The sequence below is a fragment of the Pygocentrus nattereri genome, chromosome 1 (genome assembly GCF_015220715.1).
Source record: "Pygocentrus nattereri isolate fPygNat1 chromosome 1, fPygNat1.pri, whole genome shotgun sequence".
NCBI classification, from domain to species: Eukaryota; Metazoa; Chordata; class Actinopteri; order Characiformes; family Serrasalmidae; genus Pygocentrus; species Pygocentrus nattereri.
Genome location: NC_051211.1, coordinates 42294207 through 42317602, shown reverse-complemented (window position 1 = coordinate 42317602; position 23396 = coordinate 42294207). Strand labels below are relative to the sequence as shown.

Below are 23396 nucleotides of genomic sequence, written 5' to 3'. Positions count from 1 at the left end.
TTGTTTTTTTTTTAAGGCTTACATTACTGGAGCTGATCTTAGCCCAGCTTGGGGAAGGTAAAGACGACTCACTGATTCCTCTGAGAACAGCCCAGTTCCTGGCCTCCTGCTTCCAGCACAGCTGTAGGGCTGTTCTCTCTCTTAGCTCTGTCTCATCAGATGATGACCAGGTAATTATTCCAACACTCCATGGATTATTGTGTTTTAAAAGGTTGAAGCACTGACTGACATCTCAGTTATTTTCCGTATGCAGAAGGCCTTGGCAGTGATCAGGCTTGTGGATATTCTCTGCGAGATGACCTCTGACCAAAGAATGTTCATGGCTCTACAGGATCTCACAGACCTTCTCCATACAACAGTTGGTAAATAGACTGAGGATGATCGACTTGACAGATTTATTAAATTTATGAATTTTAAATAAAAGAAAATATACACTTACTGGAAGCTTAATATTGGAAGAGGTAATTTACCAATACAAGAAGTCTGATGCTACTACAAAGTGCAATACTTTTCAGTTGTTTGTAGATACAGGGTGTTTGTTTTGGTTCAGGGAGCAAATTCACTTTACTTGGTGATGGGATATTTTTCAGTCTCGGTATTCTGTGGTCACTCAAATGACTGGAAAGAGTCGATTTCTGGCCAGTTTATAATGTTTTTAGCCACTTTCATTCAGAACACACACAAAGCAGTCATTACTTTGGGCCAAGGCAGGGAACTTTCTCCACCAGCAGGTCATACCACGGGTTGATACACATGAGCAGCGTTCTTTACAGTTAGATCAATTCATTTCTGTTCTATTGCCATTTGCAGGTATTTAAAAAATATAAATTGGAATTTAAGCATGGAGCCCACTCAGAAACATGTAAAAAGCAAGACACATACAGCCACTTATCAAACGTAAATCAGTTTGAAACATTTAAATTATGCATGGCATATTTTTTGTCATCGACTTAAAAGAACAGAACATAACGGAACAAAAAAAATTACTGGATGATTCTGATAAAAAGATTCTTTCTCATGAATAGACTCTCTCCATGTACAGCGACTCTATGTGGGGAAGGTTAGCTCCGAATGTGGTGCAACCACAACTCTCTTTGGTGCCTTCCATTCAGAACAGTTTAGAATCCCATACCAGGCTGTCACAGAGGAGTGCAAATGTTCTATATCAGTGGAGCCCAGACTGGTCGTCAGGGCCTCCCAAGTGGTCTACATTTTGCTCCAATCTAACTTGCAACACACAGGGATGAAAAAGGATGTCTCAGGGGCCTTGAAGACTGGGTTGGCAACCACTGCTTAACATAGTACACATATAGAAATTCCTTAAAATCTTAATGCTGAAACCCATCTTCTTTGTAGTTCTTAAAAAATACAGATGCTTTTGAGCTCTCATAGTAAGTGAAGTGAAATTCACTGACCATGAAAGATCTGATGAAATCTCAACTCCTAAATATCTAAAACAATTTATTACTACCACCTCTGTTCCATTTATTATGACTGGCAAATGTGATCCACGTTTCCAAAAATGAAATATCGTCTCTTTCATAATTTTTAATGCTCCGAATAAGATTGTTGGTAGCACAATTGTTGTATCTTGGAAACCATGTTTGAGGATATGATTGTAGCAAAAGCTGAGCTGCAGTCAATAAAAAGTGTACAGAAACAAGCATCTCTATTTTCAGTCAAACACTTTATCTAAGCTTATGCCTTAGCTATTGAGACAGGGCAGATAATGCTACGCTAGTGCTCATGCCACTCTATTTCACTAAATTCTTTCATACACTTTTCTGTTCTTTTTTCATAACTCAATGCATTTAACCCCAAAATGCTTTGATGTTTTGTCAACCATTCGTACGCACATTACGGGGCACTGAAATCTAACACAAACTGATACAAAAACAATGAAAGCAATGATAGTGTAATAATCTTATCAGAACTAATGGGTAAGACTTAGGGAAGGAAATGAGACATGTAAAGGTTAATATCTCTGTTTTGTACATTAGATCTCCTAAAGGAAGTCCACTTGGTGGGGAAGGCCAGTAAGAACGTGTTCAGTGCAGCGCAAGAGTTCAGCACCTTCACAAGGCCTGGGGATGCTAGCACTCACCCTGCACTCAGCTTCAAAGCCCACCTCATCCGCCTGATAGGGAACCTGTGCCATGGCCACACAGCCAACCAGGATCAGGTACTCCACACAAGAGCCAAAACACAGAAGGTGGTTGTTAGTTTAAAGGAAAACATAAACCCAAAAATGCAACCGAATTAAACCTAGTGGAGGCTAGGGCTGTCAAAATAAATTGAACATTAGAATAATCGTCAAATCCAAAGAAAAAAATCAACCTTCAGTAAAGTGTCCATTTAAATATTTAAAGCTACCTCTGCTACAACTCCTAGTATGTTCCAGGCTAGTAATGATGGCTACCAGTGGAGGACAGAACATGCTGACCATAAACAAACAAAACAGCTATTTATTTTGGTTTTAACTGGTATTGCATAGTGTTGTATGTACCATGGGAATATGGGCAAACATCTAACAGATTTATAGCACATCAGTCATTCTCAAGATATGTTTACTGTCTAAACCCAATAATGCTAATAGACAAAATACGTACTCGTGTGAGGTAACTGAATGTCCTTCTTCAGAGTGCAGACTTTTCTGACAAGCCAACAGTTTGAATGTGGATGTTTTGTATTGTAGTAAGCTAATAATCATGGTAGTGAAGGTAGTGACGCTATGTGGTTAAGCTGCAACACATCTGCTGCCCATGCCAGTTACACACTTTTACATTCACAACGGTAAGACTGTGTTTCTTTTGTTTGATGACCATCTCGCAAGTCGTGATCTCAGGCTGAGAATCACTGGTTTAAACACTGTGTGCTTTTGGGGACACTTGTTCATTTATGCTACACAACTTGAGTGAATGTAGGAGACATAACATCTGGTGTTACAGTCATACAGCTAATTACTTATTTTCAAAATAATATATAAATATATATATTAATAATAATATAATAATAATAGTTTTGGGTTTTTTTTGTGGAAATTTAAAGTGTTATGTTTTAAATATTTGTCAAACAAATATGGGAATTTTTTTTCTTATTCCATCTAACAGTCCTAATGGACATTAGGAGTCTTTATAGCAGGGGTGTCCAGTCTTATCCACAAGGGGCCGGTGTGGCTGCAGGTGTTCATTCCAAACAAGCTGAGACAGACCTGATTCCACTTGTTTAATCAGTTACAATCAGTTGCTTTGTTGGAATGAAGACCTGCAGCCACACTTCACAGATAAGATTAGACATCCCTCGCTTATATGAAAATCTGTCCACTTATCTCTTTGAATGGGCAGCGACCTATAAACCTGAAAATGAAAGCCACATTAATGTAAACATATTTGAAATCACTGATCAAATCTGACAAAAATAGAAAATTAAAAATAAAATCTGACAAAAACAAATAGTTTGTAGCATTTGGCTCAGATAATGCATTTTGTTTTGAGATTGCTCTGGCTATTGCGAGTTTACATTTCTCCACAATGAGGATAAAGACGCCAGAAAAAAAAAATCATCAGCAAGCTGATTGGCTTTTTATTGTAAGGTGAAACTTTGCTTGTAAAGAGACCCCAGCATTGCAAGCTTTCCCATTAATTTTTCAACCAGTTTCTTCCTCCTTTATCTTAACTCTGGTGCCATTCAAAATGTTTGATACTGAAACCAATACCGATACCTTGACTTTACTTCAGACCGAAAGTAAGCATGGCTCTAACTATTAAAGAGTCTGAGTGTCAGGAAGTATATGAGTATATTTACTCACCGCAAGGGATTGCAGACTCCAGAGGCAGTGATGTGAATATGCATGCAAATTGTTAATTAGACAGCCAATAGACAGCAGTCTAGATTTTGGACCAAGACCTGCTTATTACTTAACTGAAGATGACAAGACTTGGGTATTGAAATTTAATATGGAAAGACATGGAATTTTTTTTTAGTATTAGAGTAATTCAGCCTGTACCTGTCCTAATTAGCATGAACATCATTTGCATAATATAGGTAGGTTCTTATTAGCTTTCGGTCATTTTCCTTTAACTGAATGAAAGACTACATTATGTTGTAAGTCAGCAATGTATGGACTGTATGATCCTAGCCACTGAATTATTGAAGGTAAGGAATTTTTTCTTCTCTTCAATTTCTGGATAATCTCCACCACTCAGGTTTCCGTCCCTCCAATTTCTACACATTATCATAATGTAGAATGATTTTCAGTAGATGGAAAGAGGAAACCTAAGACTTTGCTTCCGTACTTCAAATTGAGCACAGAAAGCAATCTGCTGTGAACTCGCTTGTCGTGGTTTTAGACTCTTATTGACTATTAACTGCTTCAGTCCTGTCTTTTATCAGCGTGGGCTACCTCCTTGAAAACTAATCTAGGGATTAGTAAGTACTGATAAAAGCTCCAAAACCAATCTGAATCTCTTAGCTTGTATCATCTCCTCTCCCACCTCCCTGAGCTGTTTTCCACTTTGTTCTCTCTCTCTCTCCTTTTAATGAATTCCATTGTGAGTACCCTCCTGTGATGACAGCATTTGCACCCTTTTCAGATGTGTCCTATTCAGTCAGCTAAGAACAGAGACTTGTACCAACCCTGTTAAATGGGGTCAAGGCACACAAGGGAGGGTCAAAGGCCATAAAACAATAGCGAGGGAGCCCGAGATTGTGCTCTCACTGTTTGACCACATAATCCTTCACTTGTGAACGCTGCTGCTCACTGCTGTATTCTCATGGGTTCCCCTTGCTCATAGCTTATGGGGTCTGCTCTGGCACAAGGATGTACTGACTTTAGTTACCTTGTTAGAGTTTCATTCCTGGAACTGCTTTATCTCTCACATTCTCCAGGCTAGCTCTCCATATAGCACAGAACATACAGGCCTGTAGTTAGCCTTTCCGTTGTGTTATTCTGCATTTTTTTTCCTCTGCTAAGGTGGTTTATGACCCTTCTTAAGTTACAATGAACATGTTGTTTAATGTACAGTGAGATACTGTATGTGACAGAAACCAGCGCAGCCTGACATGACTGCTCCAAACCAAAACTTCACCACATGTGCTCCCTTACGCTCAATGGAAAGTCATTGTGCTTTAACTGATCTGGCTTGTGATGTCCTCAGCTTGCGGTAACTGCGCCGCACTGATAATTAGCCTTGAAATATCTTCACTCTTATTTGCACAAATCTTGTCTCTCTAGGTCAGAGAACTGGACGGTATAGCCCTCATCCTGGACAACTGCAGCATAGACAGCAACAATCCCTGTATCCTTGGTCATGTCTCATTCTGTCTGCCTCCCTCACTGTTCTGCTGTGGTTGCTGTAATGACGGTCTTCTGGTTTAGAAGCAGTCGCCACAAAAAACGCTAAGATATTGCTTGCGAAAGTGAAAATAGCACAGCAAAAAGCCCCATAGCTTCCATTCCTAATGGAGGTTTTACCACACTATGTGTGGGGAAATGAGTGATCACTCTATCAAGGGCAAAGTGTGGATGTTATTGGCGGGGGTTCATGGCCACTGTCGTGCACAATCTCCATAAGGCACTCCACTAACGCGACTCCAAGCAAATGGAAGACATCCCCTGGTGCGACCAGACATACCATTTCTGACTGCTTGATCATTTTCTTTGCCTCCCCATCCATCTTCCTTTATGAAATATCTGGTCATAATAGTGTATAGAGCTAAATATATGTATTCCTTTAGTGAGTAATTTTGTGGTAAGGGCAGAGAGTCATTTTAACTGATGTTCAACACTTTATGGAAAACATGATTGAAACCCTGGGTCGAAATGGCCACTTAAATGAAGTTATGAGACATTTAGCATTTTTACGATATTGACTTCAGGCCTGCCAAGTCAGCTCAACATTAAACGCGTCATTGATAACTCGACAATCTGATCTATCACGGCTGTGCTGGTGGAGTTTCTCTGGTTGATGTTGGCGCTGTACTTGGGCTGCTCTGAAAAGCATTCCCGCTCCCCTTCAAGCCGTACACAGTTGTGTTGTTGCAGGGGCGCTAAGGGCCCAGATGTTTTTCTCTGGAGGATGAGCAGCTAAGCCACCCATATCCACCCACATGCCATTTTCTGACCACTTCAGGAGGTTGTTATACTGGCTTTCTGTTTGCTATGGTTGAGTTGTATGTTGCTTTACTGACTGCACCACCATCATGTGGACTGGATTGCCCTTGTGTCATTTTAGGTCATGTGCATAGGAAAAAAATACATTCCTTGTCTTTTTTCAAGTTTTGTAACATCTTAAATTTACCTGCATATAACCAAATATATAGTGCCAAAAAAACTCATTTTAATTTTTATTTTATCTTAACCTATAAGTAGTCGATCAGCTAAGATATTGGACAATTTAGGCTACAAGCTGGCTGTGACTACTGTGTTAAGCTGTGATGGAGAGGATTTTGTCCAAAGAAGACAGCATTTCATACGTTGTCAAAAACCTCATAAGTAAGTCTGTTTGAGACTACTTAACAGCATCAAGGCAAATGTGTTGATTCAGGCATGCAGTTTGTACAATGTTAGCCTCCATACTTATTAGGTATATTAGTGATAATAATAATAATAATACCAGTAATAATTATGATAATTATAATTAGATTTAACTTAAATAGAATTTAACTGGTGTACTTAAATAGGAAGAGAGTTCCAGAGATGAGCAAATGCAGGAAATGCTTGATTGCCAAAGCTAATGTTGGAACAGTTAGTCAATCAACTGAGGATGATAACGTACAAGTGGATTTATAAGGAGCCAGAAAAGTACAAGTGGGTTTATAGGGAAGTAGAAGATCTGACAAGTAATTCACTCTAATGCAAAACTACAGGAGCAAACTTTGGATGCCTTGGACAAATATATCTGGATTGATTGATCCCATGTGAGGAAAGAATAGAATTGTATACATTTGGTTTATTTTAAAAGCTTTCTCCATACAGACTGAAAAGATGAAATGTGTTGCCATATTTTAGATATGTTATTTTATTCATCATATTCATCCTTCACTCTTACTCCAGTCATAAGCCAATGGGCTGTCTTTGCCATCCGAAACATTCTGGAACACAACTTGGAGAACCAGAAGGTGGTGCAGGGCCTGAGGAGGCAGGGGGTGGCTGACGACTCGATGCTGAGAGAGATGGGCTTCCGTGTGGAGGAGAGGGATGGGAGCCTACTCCTCAGACCACTGAAGAAAGAGGAGGAGCCAGGAGAGCGCTAAGCCTGGAACAGTGGCATTCTTCCCACCCCATCCCACTCCTCGGCACTCTAAATTACACTCTGGAGACAGCTTAAGACACCCACTGAGTCCGTTGTGCACACAGAAAACGCAGAGGGCATTTTGATATCCAATCAGTATTGAGAACACAAGGGAGGGGAGGGGGGAGGGTTCCCTGTGCTTTGTGCCGTCAGCACAAGAGGAACTCTGAGGGGCTTTTCTGCAAGGATTCATGCCGATGTCTGTGATGCATTTAGTGCTCTTTGATTCCAGCACCCCTTGAATAGGATTCAAATCCTCTGAAACACGGAGACCCATGTCTTCCTGGCTTTTCAGCTCCCAAAGAGATTCTGGTGACCAGTAGGAATAGAGGTTAATCCCTAATCCAGTGAGTTTTATAGAGAGACCTGGGGCCTCCTGATCCGTTCACATAAGAGTTGACTCTCAATAGCCGTGGGACTTGGTTCCACTTGTTTTTGTGTTCTGGCTCTGTTTTGTGTTTCAGAACATCATGTTTATCTACAGACCCACACAGTTCCTGTGCTGCTTTTCTCTTCTACAGCTAAATGCTACAGCTAAATGAATACATGCTGATCTATCTATGTGGTGGTTCAACTCCGCTAAATCCGTGAGTAATCATTTAGCTGTAGTATGAGTCTAAATGAGTTGGATTTCTCTCTTATTATGATGCAGAAGCTCTTCCTCTGGCTATCCCGTCCCCTCACTGCTAACCCTCTTTATCCTTCAAGTCCCTGGATGTGTCCGGGTCTGGTTTGGCCAAAGCGCGTCACACTACGCTCGATCAGACCAGAAGACCAGAAGTATTAGCTTGCAGGATGACATCTCGTCCACAGAATGAGCTGAGTGGTCCTGACACCTCCATAATACCCGACCGCAGAGGCCTCTCCTCGCCTGTTTGCTCTGCCTCATATTTTTTAATGACAAAATGTTTGTGTGAAACAATCGGGGTTGACTTTTCTCCCAATCCAGGCTATAGTGCGGGGAGCTTACGCGGTTCCGGTGTCCAGCGGTTCAGACAGCTAACAAAACATGTCCCTTTTACTTCTGCTCCGCTGGCTGCCTGCAATGCTTTTCACACACAGGAAAAAGAGCGCTGAGCGAGGGAATGAATGAGGTGGCGCAGTGCAGCTATTCAAACGTTGGACAGGGAGGAGAGGAGAGCCCAGCAAGAACACCATCCATGATCGCACATCATTCGACTGATGCAGTTGTGAAAATATTGAATAGCTGATGTACCTTAACCTACTATAAAACACTTCATCATTGGATATTCTGCTGTTAAATAAAGATGAAGAGCAAAAGTGGAATTAAAGTAACCTCAAACGGTTTGATTCATTTATTCACCTATTGATTTACTGCCATAAAGACTACAAGTATGACCAGGCTACAAAAGGATGAGATGAATTTGTATCAAACTTGAAGTAGACAAAAAACAAAACAGAGTGGAGACAATGTATACATAGTAAATTTGGGACAGAACTCAGCATATTCTGCAGTTCTCAAATCATGAGGAAACAATGACAATATAATGATAAGGAAAATAGTAATAATAATTACTCTTTTTTTCTGAATATACATGACATAAAGTGCCATCTTTTCTACATAAAAAAATATACTTTAACAATTTTGCCAGCCATAAGACTTGTACAAACAATACCGAATAAAAAAATGTTGCTACCCAAAATAGTCATGACCTTCAACCTTTCAGAACCCCAGCTGTATGGTTAGGCAAATTCCAATGGCTCAGGCGGAGTATAACTGGCTTGTGCAAGCAAGGCTAGTGATGTGGAATCCCATTTCTCTGGCATTCGTGAGAAATGTTGTGGTCACAAGAATGCATTTTGTTGAAGTATCTTAAAGGAATAGTTTGCTGTTTTTCATGTTCCATAGGAAAGTTCTCTAAATGCTGCATTTGTACAGTATGGTCAGTTACCATGCATAACACTTTTGATGTGTTTCCCAGTACTTCCTTGAAAAGAACAGAAAACCTGTGAGAACTTAGAATAGAAACCAATGGGCAGTTGCTGAATTCCCACTGCCTCCTGTTATAAGCGTATTTGGAGTCTGGAGTTCTGTTCTATTCTAAGTTCAGGGAAACGCATCAAAATCATTGTCCGTGGTAATCGACCATATAACATAGATTAGCTTGAACGCTGGACTAGTCCTTCAATAGGTCCCTTGTTCACACATAGACGCAGACATTTACTGACTTAAAATGGGCTGAAAAACAATGACATGTCTCCTCATCCATTGTGGTGTTGGGATAAAGTATTGCAGAGGATTTTTTTAAACAAAAGTTCAACAAAAATATGTATTTGGGTTGAGACAACAACAAAACAACCTCACACAGCTTTCAGTAACACATTCAATAACTCAGTGGCATCTTGTCTAATTGGCTGTAGATTTAGGTGGCTGGTTTTCCATCAATAAAGCAGGGAATAGAAGTGGTTTGTGACTCAATTTTTCTGTGCAAGTGCGGCATTAGCGTACTTCTATGAGATTTGGAAATACATTAGCAACGTATCAGTAGCAATTATTCTTGATGTTGTACAAGAAACATCTGTCTTAACAAAGTCAGTACATCAACGGATTATCAGTTTTCTCTCCGAAGGAAAGGAAACAAAAAGCAGTCATTTTTCAGTGTTCCAAAGATACAGTGTGACCGAGCATTCCAGCATTTTACTCTCTGCAATGTTCCTTTCTCCTACCCTCTCCTCCTTCCGTCCCATGCATTTGACAGTTTTGAGATTTTGTGTTCATTTTATTTTCTCATCCCTTATTTAGCTTCTTTCTCTGGCAATTGTTAGGCAATGTGGAGAGCATCAGATCCACAGAAAAAGCCTCCTTTGACCTTCCTTGAGCTTCAGAGACTGAGAACTGAGCTCCCTGCCCTGTATGTGTTCCCACATATAGCATAGAAAGCATAGTCAGATCATAGCCAGTGCATTTTTCCATTTCCCCCCCAGAGACTCTTCAACATTTGTCCTCTCTCTTGGTAAAGAGTGCCCGATGTGCAAAATGAAGCCGTGAAAAAGCGAGATTACTTCCTATTCCACTTCATTTTTGGCGGCCTCATGCCTGTCCTTCCCTCATCCTCATCCTCCTCATCCTCCTCATCCTCATTTGCAGGTGAACACCTCTGTCTTTTCACTGCAGGTGTTGCACTTGACGAAGCAGCACCACTGGAACTTGCAATTGCACTGCCACACGCGGGTGTACTGGTGGGTGTCGTGGCCACGGCCACAGCACATGAGGCTGCAGCCATCCGGGTGGGGTGAGGTGTGGTTACAGAGTCGTCCCCGTGTCCCTGTGCTGCCTGTGGCTGTGTCTTCTTCGCAGTAGTTCGGTGAGCGTTCCAGGTAGACCAGATCTGTGTCAGTGGGCTTAATGTAGCCGCGCGCCTGCTTGAGGCGCAGGAAAGAGGGCTGTCGCAGACGAGTGGCCCGCACTGCCTCCACCTGCACAGCCGCCCCATAACGCTCTTTCAAGGCGTAACCGATCTCCCGGAACTTGGGCAGCGTCGTCCAGCATGTCTTGGTGGTGCATGAACCAGAGACGCCGTGGCACTTACATTCCAGCTTCATCCTCTCCTCCAGGACCTGAGAGACCACAGACACAAAGATAAACTATCTTGCTACACAATTTAGATTTCTCACTCTTCTATTTTTGGCAGAAATGTATTAACCCCACCTATTCTATTGAGTAGAGAGACATTTAATGTAAATTACTGTTGGATCAACCTGAGTCATCATCAATGTAATAGAAACTTCACCTCTGTTTCTTGCCTGGTTTAAATGATCCTAAATTTATCTAACAGGCTGCTCTACTTCATTATCTATGGCCAGTCTAAAATTTTATAAAAGTATATAATATCACATGTAATGAAACGTATCCAGACAACCCTTCTAATTAGCTAATTACTATAAGGTGCACCCATACTTATACAGGAGATCAGTTAAGCTCTATAATATCCATAGAAAGGCACTATAAAATAGAATGGCATGCACTGCAGCATGAGCCTAACACCATGCCTAGTGCCATGCGTCTTCTAGAAGGTTTAAAGCCCTTCAGCATTTGGCTGTGGACTGTGTAGTGATGGAGCTCCATCCAAAACCTTTGGGATGAGTGGGGGTGGCATTTCTGATTCAGAAATCGTCCAACATCTGTACCTGAGTTCACTAATGCTCTTGTGGCCGAATGCAGTCAAACCCTCAAAGGATTCAATACTTAGTGCAAAGCCTTCCCAGAAGAGTACAGGCTGTTACTGCAGCAAAGAAGGGCCAGACCCTCTGTTTATATACCCTTCATTTCAGAAGAAATGTTGGATCAGCAGGTGTCTATGAACTTTAGAAAATATAGAGGGTCAGTTTCCTGGACAGGGGTTAAGCATGTTCATGGCAAAACAGCATTCTGAATGGAGATTCTCCACTGAAAGGAAAAAGTAGTTTAAGACTGGTCCAGCCCTAACCCTGAGCATGAAACCAACCCCGGTTCATCATAAGATTCTATGAGCAGATTGTTGCTATCAAGACAATACAGGCTACAGTGAGTGACCGCTATAAAACAATAGAACAAACTAAAATAAGCTGATTTCTTCCAATCCAAGCAAGTTACAAAAGTAATTGTGACAGTCAGCACCAAGGAACATGTGCTTGACACCCAAGCCATTGAAACTTCCCTACTAGAACATACCCTGTTGAACTGATTAGAGGAAATTATCTTAGAGAGGCTGGAATGACAAAATGGATTCTGGCTCTCAAGAATGATACGAAGGGCTACAGAAGTGGCAATTCAGTGGGAAAAAAGAAGTTATACATATAGCATTAGTACTAGTTGGGCACATATTTCTCAAGAGGGGATCATATAATGATTTTCTGATCAATAGTTTTCACATTAAAGGTTGAAAGACTATACTCCCTACATTGAGATGTTTTTCAATTTTAAAGCAGTTTTCAATGTGTATACAGCCTCTACTTATAATTCGGAAATATTTATTTTGTATGAGCAAACAGTTTTATTACTAACCTCTAGGAATTTGACACTAAAAATTATTTCATCAGTTTTGACATTTGTGGCATTAGCAAATTCATGCAGCCGAATGATCGAGGAAATGCTTGACATTCTGCTTTGACTCTTTTCAGCAGTGTGAACCAAAACCCATTACTCAATGGATCCTGAGCAATGCCTCAATAAGCATTGCCAGCTATATGTCAGATCTGAGAGGAAAAATTAGGCTTTTGCCAAAACATACCCTGTAATTTTCGCTACCTTCCGAAGGGCCACATCAAAGGGCAAGAAAAATGTCCATGACTCTCAAGTAACCATTTGTGTATATGGTTACATTTGAGTTAAATGGGGATCTGTTTGGTTTTTTGATGTGTTACCAATGTGTTTTGCAGACTGTTAACCGTTAGTTTTTGTGTCAGGATGACACAGAATAGAAGGAACTGAAAAGATCAAATCCCATTTTTTTATCATGCTGTTTCAGAGTGTGGACAGGCAGTTTTTCATTTTTACAACTATAATAATATTACCTCAATTTATTCCACTTCCAGCTGAATGTCCTAAATGGGAGGCGTCCATTTCTCCCCGTGTTAATTTATTTTTATAACAACAATAAATTATGCAATCAATTAGACTTACATAAAAACTTTTGTTCTCTTTTGACTTGTTTTCCGGATTTAGGAAGGCCTCATCATGGGCCACTGATAGAGTTGTGCATGGCCTGCTTTGGCTGTGTGTGGACAGAGCAAGCAAGAAAAAAAGGGGAAGAGAAAGAGACTAGCAATAATATCCTGTATCCTGACTTAATGCTCTGTAATTCAATGAACGGACTGCGGGGTTGTGGCAGGGCTCCAACTGGCAGCGGCTGGCTGGCCTTTGCATTCCCATCACACACAACGAAACCCTCAACTCCATAACCAACTCCATTAGGCACTCTGCTTATGGATGGGCTTTGTACACCTAACGGCCCCCTTTTGTTGGCCTCTGATGTGACAAATGAAACTGGGGAGCGCAGCTCAGGGCAGGCTGGGCTAATCGAGAGGTGGAACAGTTCCATAATGGATACCAACTTGGCTTAATTATATATGTACCTGGAGAAACTGACCAACTCTGCAGAAAATGATCACTGCAAAATGTTTTGCTAACAGAAACTTGAAATCTGTCAAGACCCACAGAGCTCCGCTGTGCTGTTAATTACTTTGCATTACATGTTTTTAAACCGGCCAAAAAATCTATACAAATTTCCTCCTTTACCTGAATGTAATCAGCCAAGGCATATTTATTGTACTCTCTGAAAAAGCAGAGAATTCAGGAAACGCTGGGTTACCATGCTAAAATAACTGCATTGTATTAATTTTACTGCAGTTTTAACCCTGTACAAATAAATATTACATTTCTCTGTAATGCTATTCCAGGTGGACACTATATTTCCAAAAGTATTCTCTTGTCTGCCTTCACACTCATATGAAATTGATTGAGATCCCATTCTTAAACCATAGGGTTTAATATGATGTCGGCCCACGCTTTGCAGCTATAACAGCTTGAGCTCCTCTGGGAAGGCTTAGGAGTGTGTTTATGGGGATTTTTCACCATTCTTCCAGAAGCGCATTTTTGAGGACCTTGCTTTGTGCACTGATGCGCAGTCATGTTGGAACAGGAAAGGGCCATCCCCAAACTGTCCACAAAGTTGGGAGCATGAAATTGTCCGAAATCTCCTGGTCTGCTGAAGCATTAAGATTTCCTTTAACTGGAGCTCAGGGGCCGAGCCCAACTCCTTAAAAAAAACCCACACCATAATCCCCCCTCCACCAAACTTTACACTTGGCACAATGCAGTCAGACAAGCACCGTTCTCCTGGCAACCGCCAAACCCAGACTCATCCATCGGATTGCCAGATGGACAAGCGTGATTCGTCACTCCAGAGAACGTCTCCACTGCTCTAGAGTCCTTTACACCACTGCATTCGATGCTGTGCGTTGCACTTGGTGATGTAAGGCTTGGATGCAGCTGCTCGGCCATGGAAACCCATTCCATGAAGCTCTCTGCGCTGTTCTTGATTGAGCTAATCTAAAGACCACATGAAGGTCTGTAGTGAGTGACTCTGCAGAAAGTTGGTGACCTCTGCGCACTATGTGCCTCAGCATCCACTGACCACTGTTGCTGTCATTCCCAATTGCTTTCACTTTGTTATAACACCACTGACAGTTGACTGTGGAATATTTAGTAGTGAGGAAATTTCATGACTGGAATTCACTGAACTCCCGAGAGTGACCCATTCTTTCACAGATATTTGTAGAAGCAGTTTTTTTCAATATGTTCAACTCCTTACATGTGTAGGCACATCTTCAACTCAAACCTGAATCCCTGCAATAAATCATATGTCTCTATGGAGCTATGCAGTGCTTTTCATGGATATTCCAGTACAACATAACTAAAATCAGCTTTGTTTGCTGGGTACCTTTCTGCCTGCCTCATTGTTGTGCAGGTTCATCAGCCTTCGGGCGTTTTTTTTTATCTCGCGGGCGTCCACAAAACGCCTGGAGAACTCCACTCCATACTTGACATCGGCTGAGCAGCCGCCCCATTTCCAGCCCTCCTCGTGGTCTTGGTAGCCCTGCTTATCCCTGTCACAGCCGCAGTGGCTCAGGTTGCCCTGGCTGCAGGCTGCCGTGATTGCGTGGGCCACGCCTGCTGCTGTGACAGCGTAGGTGAACGCTGCCTCCTTGCTGCCTAGGGAGAGGACAGAACAGAGACTTGTCATATTGTTTGGTTTTATTACCCTGTGGAAGAGCAAGAAACATTTCAGGACCAATTCAACTACAAGCACTAAAAGTTCAGTTCAGCCCTTATTGTCTTACTGTAGTAATTCCCAGCGCTGTTACTTAAGCACTTCTACCCTGCACATTTGACTGCTTTTCCTGCTCACCCACTTCAATTAGTTATTAGTCTTAAGAGCTCACAGTTACCCCCAGTGAAAACAAAAGCATTCAGCATTAAATCATTATCCTTTTCTGATACTTAATATAAGTCTTTATAGGCAAAGTGCAGATTCCAAACTTTCAATCAATCCCACATTTGTTTTTGTAAGTAGAAGAGGAGATATTTTATTGTGACTTGAATTTGATGAAAAGTATTGTTGTGCTGTTATGTGCAGTCCTGTTTTGCAGGAAGAAAAACGATCAAAATCATGTTTTTTTTATTTCCTAAAAGCGAAACAATGGAAAAAAGTTAAAAGATGCAGGCTAGAGCCTGCCAATAATGTGAATGTAATTTATTATGCAACTCACCATGTAATTAAAAAGGTATGTCCACTTACAAAGCTATATTTGCAAAGTATAGTGAAATGAAAGCAACAACTCTTTAGTTCTAAAGATTAATTAGCAGATTACCTGCATGATATGTGTTAGAGCAGAAAAACAGCAAACTGTGCAGGATGGTGGTCCTCCAGGACTAGAGTTGAGAACCTCTTATCTGGAACCATCTAAACAAGCCTTTTAAAAGTGTTTATCGGGTTATTGCCCGCCACTGCCATCTATTCAATCAGTCCTACACTTGAGTGACTGCTTATTAGACTGATGTTCAGCTGGTGTGAAGAAAATATGTGTGATATCTCTAGTTTTCTGTTCAAAGCAATAAATCAGTCTAGCGTCTGACCTTAAGTATGACCACTTTGAGATGTGCTTGTGCAGTTTTCATCTGCAGAGAGACATGAGGGGACAAAAGTGACCTCTGCTGGTGCCTGGTGAGCCCTTATAACTGACCCCGAAGGCTCAGTGGGACCAAAACACAGTGTCCAGAGTGTTTTTTGTGTTCAAATAGTAAGAGGCTTATGGCCTAATGAATAGTCATTAAACAAAAAAGTAGCTAAACAGCTCAAATCATGGACAAACAAAATTTCCAGGTTAGTAGATTAAAATTGTATGTAAACACAGGTAAAGTTTCACTCCCCAGTCCATACAGTCCATATAGGGAAACCATACTGTAAAAACAGCCTGTTTTGAATGCATTGTTTCTGTGATGTGAAAACAAAACTCCACATATTCAGTCTACAGCAGTTTCACCCCACCCATTCATAATGAAGTTATAAGCAGTGTTTCAGCTTGGACTGCATTGTAAGTGCAGCACAATACAGGGCAGCCAGTCTAAGCACAGCTCATTTACACATATCAGTCTTAAGGGCACAGTAACAAAAACAGCCTATTAGATTCAAAGGGGTAAAAAGTGTTTTTTTTTTAATTGGTCAGTTAAGAATGAGTTATGTTTTTGCTACATAAAACAGCAAAAGTGTGGAAATAAAAATGAAAATAAAAAATGTAGGACCTTAAAGTAAAAAAACTAAACTAAATGAATTTACAATAAAATTCATAAAAATTGAATTTTATGTGCAAAAACAATATTTTGTAAAAATGTTTAGAACTAATAATTGCATAGTGTTTTGCACATATCATGCTTTAAATAAAATCATGGGTATTTTCTATGCATTTTCCAGGCTAAAACTGGAAAAATAATTTTTGCCTAATGCAAATAAATCTGACCAGACATGCTGGCCAAAATATCCAAATTCCTATGGGCCCAGCCCAGTGTGACCTGGTAATGCACAGTTGGCAACTGCCTGCCTTTCTATCAAATCATGTTGCCAAAACAGTTATTTTAGCCTACCATTGGTCTCCCCTTTTAGAATTGATTTACATTGTTAGGAATATTTTGACTCATCAAACACATACTGGCTCTTATTCCACTTTAAAAAGCCCAGTTACTAATGTGTTGCACTTTTGATCACACCGGCCTTCTGAACTCCAGCTGACTGGAGAAGCCCTCTCGGTGGAATTTTCCCTCATCCAGCCAAGAGTCCATGTACAGTATACCACACTCAGTTTTTTAAGCTGATTGACCAGTAATACATGCCTGGTTTCATTGAGGAAATTTAAACTAGCAGGATTCCCATGCACTCTGTGGGCAGACACACTGTGGCCCTTTCTCAACAGTCCAGAATGATAATGGAATAGCAGTTAGGAATGGCAGAAGCCCAGTGGTCAGAGAGCTCAGTCATAAACCATGAGCCAAAAGAGCATGGATTTGATCTCAGCTGATAACATGCCTCTCTGTAAGCTGCTTTGGGTAAAAGCTAAATGAGAATAATGGTAATAACACTTTAATCTGCTACTCTGTTCTGCTTCATTCCTGCCAAAAATACTTTAGTGTTTTATATATATAGTGTGTAAAAGCTACAAATGAATAAGCAAAGAGTTGGAATTCTGGTATTATATCAGCATAGTCGTAATAAAGTCTCATAACAATTTGCTGCTGTCGGCCAAAAAACGCATCTTCAAAATGGTAACATTTCAATGAAAAGGACAAAACATTCTTAAGTTTCAATGTAAGTTACTGTAAAAAGATCCCAAACAATTATATTCATTTACCCTGTAAAATCATTACAATAAATGGACTAATAGAAATTAAGGCTGTCGAACAAATAAAATGAAATAATGAATACAATAAAAGAATCACAATCATTTACATTCTTTCGTGTAGTTAATGCCAATTAATTGAAGTTTGTTTGCTCTATTTTGACCCTAAAGAAAGACTAGTTCCTTGAAAAAGCTGTGTGTTTGGTTGGAGGTACATAAACCGACTAAATAAGCTCCACCAGAACATTTATTGCTTATTTGCTACTGCTAATATTGCCAGTGTTTTGCTTGTAAATGATGCTTCAGACTGGATGTACTTCAGTGATAAACAAATTCACTGCTTTACAATAGCTGGAAAAAACTTCTTTTAATCAAGGTTTTATCAAGAGGAGCATAACAGAACTTCCCATTCAAAGCTATATTTCAAAGACAGTCATAGCAAAAGTGTGTTAAAAAAAACCCACATACAGTGCATGATGATCAACTGAGCTTCAGGGTGGACCTATGATGGTTCCAAAGGGTCAAACTAGGAAAATGCATCAAAGATCAGTTAAAATGTAAAAAATTAGTATAAAAAATGTATACATTTTGTTAATGGTTTATGAATTGTGTTAATCATGTTTTCATTACTGCTTCAATTCGAGTCCTGTTACAACAGCGAGGATTCCCGATTACAACACGGCACAAGAGCAATCATAATGACACTGAGCTGCCTTTTAGATCATGATGTGAAAACCAGCTTTGGGCCCTCTCCCATTCACCAAAGAACATAAGAGAAGGACATGTTCATGTGAAGTGAAGCTTATGAGAATGCCACAGCTGAGAAACAGATACATTTAATTGAACCAAAAAAATAAAAACAGCCAGCTTTGAGCCAGCTAACCCCCAAAAGAGTGATCGTTACCAGCGCCACTGGATTAAACACAGGCCCAAACCACACTTTGACCGAAACAAAACATTTTTGACTGAAAGGCCATTTATATGAGTGCTCCATATTAAAAGTCACATTACGAAGGAATAAATCTACATGTGAACCCCTAGTAACTGTCATGTAGTTCCTCCATTTGGGGTTCATTGGACTCATTAGAATCATGTGTGTGTGTGTATGTGTGTGTGTGTGTGTGATGCCAAAACAGATTTTTTGCAGTAATGTCACTAGTGGTGGGAGAATGAAAGTCGCTTTCACTCAAACAGTGAGTATAGTCTCCCACAGCAATTAAGGGCAGATTCTCCCCATGGTTAACCTCTTTTCATCTCCTTGCTTGTCTTACAGGCTGCAACACCACAGAAATGGCACATTTGGCAGTCATACACAACCCTGCTTTACAACCCTGCAGTGTAAAGCAACACAGAACAGATATAATGCATATGTACTGATATACACATGCACATACAGTACTGTATAAAGGTTTCAGGCCACCAACTTTATATTGAAAGCCATATATCTGCTCCGTAAGTGTATCTGTTCAGAAAAACACTACCATTAGAATAATACAAATTACACTGACACAGTGAAGCATCTGTCAGTGTGTCCGATTTTGTCTGTTCTGTCAGTTTTCTGAAACGTTTGAGGGAGACTAGAGTTTGTAGAACAATTCTTGGTTCAACTAATCAATATTTCTTTAATTACGGGATCGAACTAATCCCTAAGAAGAGTAACTGAACCAGCTCACAAATATCAATAACTGTTTTTTTAAAAGAAGCAAGAAATTCTTGTTACTTTCTGCTGTATTAATAATACAATACTCCAGTGTTCCTAGTTAATCTCTGTCTTCTGTTACTTCAGCACCTGCCCATAAGTATGTTTCAGGTCAACAGGTTTTCTGCTCCTTAATACAGCACTGTGCAAGAGTCAGAGAGCACCCTTTATTTATTCAATATCCAGTCAAAATTACCATTAGGTTCAAGTTATTCAGTTTCAGGAGATGGAAAAAATGAAAACGGGACTCCTAATAACTGTGTAAGACCTAGCAGACCACCAAAACTGTGACCATCAGATAAACAGTACTCAAAGCCTTCATCTTTGAGAGAGAGAGAGAGAGAGAGAGAGAGGAAAAAATCAAGCTCTAGTCTTACTTCAGATCTATGAGTCTGAAAAGTTACGTGAACACTGTTGGTGTTCTCAGAACAATGGACTGACCACCCCAGAGTCCAGACCTCAACATCAGTAAATGTGGTTGGGATAATTTGGATTGTGAGAATCAATAATGCAACCAATTTCTGAATTTCTGAAGAACTGAATTTCTGAACTTTGGAAGTGTGGAAAAATATCCCTGCAGATTTTTCAAACTGAAAGCAAGCCTCCAGAAAAGAATGGAAGCTATAATAAAAGCAAAGAGTGAACACACTAAACACTGAAAACTAATATTATACTTAGTTGTTAAATGAATGTATTCTGATGCTAGAAAATGAACTTGTAATGGCCATTTTTATCAGAAATAAAATAAATCAAAGGTCTCTGACTTTTGCACAGTACTGTAAAACCAGGAAAACATATCTGTGGTAATCAACTGCATGTTACATGTGTGGCAGACAAGAGATTAGGTTGAAAAACCGCTGGAGTATTCCTTTAATGTTCATTTATTTTGCTGTCCAGATCACTTTTCTTGACTGGCACAAGCCATTTACACAGTACTGCACACATACACAAAGACAGGCTAGAAAGCCAGCATTCCGGGCTGATATACTGACCCACTCGCAGCTCTTGGCCGAAGACGGTCCTCTCTCCCAGCGCAGAGCAGTTCCAACGGCCGTAGCGGAACTGGTACTGGCACTCGTTGATGCCCATCTGAGCGCCCTCACCGATGACGATGATAGCGTCTGGGCGGCTTTGGCAGATGGCACGTTGTCGGGGGGCCAGGCCAGGGATCTTGTTGCAGATGATATTCGCACCCAGAGCCACCACCGAGGACAGGGCACTGTGAAGCAGACACAGAACACATGCACACATGTCAGCAGTGGATCACACTTTTGCTCTGTCTTCTTTGTGCTATTGGACTAGTAGTCCAGGATGATCTAACCTCTTAAACTACAAGGCAATATACATATTAGTTTAATAGTAGTTACTGAATAATTTACTTAGTACTAATAATTTATTTAGTACTTGCTAAATAACATGACAACATGACCCCTAAGCTAATTATTCATTTCTTAAACAGTAATACATCTTAAGATTACTGAATAGTAAGCCTTAAAATGCAGATATTCAAAGAATCATACAGGAGTTAAACCACAAAGACTTGAATGTGGGCCCACATATCAATTCCTCACTCTCGTAACTACATAGCTTACATATAGTAATAAGCCTATGATGTAAGGGGATGGTATAACTGGCACTATAATTATACAGTCTATGCAGTTACATAACTGATATATAGTAACTACTGTAAATTAAGACTGGCCCTTAAGGTTTAAGAGATTACTAACTAAATAATAAGCATGCTATTTAAGAGATTTAAAAAGTTCCCTAAACCATTTTGACTAGAACAAAGGCTTCACTTGTGTTTCTTCATATTCCTGTACAAACTGTTCATCTTTAATTCCCACAAGTCATAGGAAACATGCTGACTTTTTAAGGAATGCCATTCCAAGAAGTCAAAGAATTCGAGAGAATCTCATGCTTTGTTCATGTAAAATACAACAGACAAGTCAAAACCACTCATAAAGTGAACAAGAACAAGCACTCGCATGTGGGCAAGGAGCTACACTTAGTGGGAAAAAAAGCCAAGCAACGTCCAGACGAATTAGCACGGCAAAGTATGTTACTCTACAGAGAAAGACAATATGCAACCAAATGATCACAGAATATACAGCCCAATTAAAACACAGCCACACACATAAAACCCAGATTATTCTTGTAACTCAAGCTTACTACACACTCAGCTCATTCTTGAAAAAGCTCAGCTCAAAGTGAGGTATATTCCTGCGCCAAATGTATATACTACAGAGCAGTTACTGTAGAAAAACACTGCCATGCGGAACAATTCCCTCCTTTTCTATGACTTAAACCATCTTCTTTTGTGAAGAAAGCAGAGCCATCTCTGCCCTGATATAGTTCTACTTTTATTTGCACTTGTCAAACACCAGAGAAGCTTATCGCCACATACAAATCTGTAAAGGTTTAACAGGCAGCCGTATGAACCTGTTCATCTACACACACAGAGAGTGCCACAAAACTCTGTCCACTTGTTTGAGCTTCTCATAACTGAGGCTTTAACTTTAACAACTACATTCAGAGGGAAGTTCGCAGAGCTTCAGAAATCACAGCGATGCAAAGTTATCACTCAATTTGACTCTTCCACCAAGCATGAGTTTGGAAAATAAAAGTGTGTGTAAATATGTTGGAAAACAACATTATATCACTGAACCAATAATGCATTACTTTATGACCACAATACAGACCACATGCATCAATCCGTCTGAAGATCTAAACATGCTACTTGTTTTCTGCATGAGTGAACAATACTAAAACACTGCTAGAGCTTGTTTTGATCCAATGAGAAATGACGCTCTCCTCCAACTCCAGCCTCTCAGATCTGAGCATGGTGTCCTAATGCATTACCCTTACTTACTACATGACAGGTAATTTCATCACTTCTGCATGAAATCTATTCCTCACGGTGTGATTCGTAGCACTGGGCATGGCCGGCAGAGCCATTAGGGAAGCAGAACCACCGCATGCTTCAGTGTCCAGTATTTGCCAATCGGAAAAACAGCTACAGCTCTCTGAGGGTGGATTACTGTTCTCCACAGCAGACTGCACTGCTGAATTGCTTTAGGCTTCATGATTTTGAAAGATTTAATGTTTCTACATTGTTTTATAGGCTAGTGCTGTTTTTTAAAAGACAATAATGTCCCAACTGGTCACTTGTTAATAGTAATAGTACTACTAATACCAGTAATAACAATAATAATAATAATGACCCTTATAACCCTTATAAATAGTACAATACAACTACAGGAATTTCTACAGGGTTCCTGTAAGAATGAAATTCAGACAGACAGTATAGTTTACTGCAGAATACTACTACTAAGTATTATACATTACTATAAAACAGTACTACAGGTGTATTACAACAGGTGGGAATATTACAGATTATGATATAGCGCACTGTAATAGTTTCTTATAGTCTTACTATAGATCTTTTCTGTAAAGGTAATAACAATTACAAAGCAACATAATAATAATAATAATAATAATAATAATAATATTAATAATGACTAGTTCGGATCAGTTCATTCTCTGGTTCCCGTTGTCAGGTTCCCGTTAAAGTCCTGCAGGTACAGTAAACACTAAACTGGCAGGGTTTTGTGCAGCTGGCGCTGCCTGCACTGCTCTGCTCTCGCTGCACCTGCTGCTCTCATCACCAAACACAGTTACACTGAGCACATGCACCAAAACGCGCAACCCAAACACAGCCGCACAAAACGCGCCACAACGCTCAAATCAGACAGCGCCCCGTAACGCGCGCGGCAAACACCCCCGTGTCACTCACAAACTACCCGTCAGACAGAACGCTGGGTGAAGCCAGAGCGGTGTAAACCCACAGGTAGCTGCCGCTGCTGAGGATGAGGAGGATCTGGGGGTAGTAGACTGACAGCAGCGCGCCGCGAGTGGAGCCCGCGCGCATGGTGCTGCAGAAGAGAATCTCCGGATCCTTCCCGAGTGGTTTCTGGGCGTGTATTTTTTTTTTTTTTTTTAGCAGAAACGGC

At 40.4% G+C, this 23396-nt stretch overlaps 2 protein-coding genes across 2 annotated transcripts in view; one reads left to right on the top strand and one right to left on the bottom strand.

Annotated features, from left to right (window-relative positions):
- Nucleotides 1-8597, top strand: part of atxn10 (ataxin 10) — a 15519-nt gene extending 6922 nt beyond the window's left edge. Inside the window, exons 7-11 of the mRNA XM_017716842.2 lie at nt 17-170; nt 254-362; nt 2001-2182; nt 5234-5297; nt 7055-8597. Of these exons, the coding sequence (XP_017572331.1) occupies nt 17-170; nt 254-362; nt 2001-2182; nt 5234-5297; nt 7055-7254 (709 nt within the window). The 3' untranslated portion in view covers nt 7255-8597. The remainder of the gene's footprint in view (nt 1-16; nt 171-253; nt 363-2000; nt 2183-5233; nt 5298-7054) is intronic.
- wnt7ba (wingless-type MMTV integration site family, member 7Ba) lies at nt 8586-23396 on the bottom strand. The gene is made up of 4 exons (XM_017716843.2): nt 23232-23396; nt 20376-20602; nt 14735-15006; nt 8586-10871 (listed from the first exon to the last, which is right to left on the bottom strand). Exons 1-4 carry the CDS (start codon nt 23312-23314, stop codon nt 10392-10394), a joined length of 1062 nt encoding a protein of 353 aa, XP_017572332.1. The 5' UTR covers nt 23315-23396; the 3' UTR covers nt 8586-10391.

Excerpts from the sequence above, each read along its gene's own strand:
- wnt7ba (XM_017716843.2), bottom strand. The coding sequence starts at position 23,314 with ATGCGCGCGGGCTCCACTCGCGGCGCGCTGCTGTCAGTCTACTACCCC. Across the intron at positions 15,007-20,375 it reads CGGCCAAGAGCTGCGAGTGG|GCAGCAAGGAGGCAGCGTTC; the intron begins GTCAGTATATCA and ends TCCTCTCCCTAG. Across the intron at positions 10,872-14,734 it reads ACAATGAGGCAGGCAGAAAG|GTCCTGGAGGAGAGGATGAA; the intron begins GTACCCAGCAAA and ends GTGGTCTCTCAG.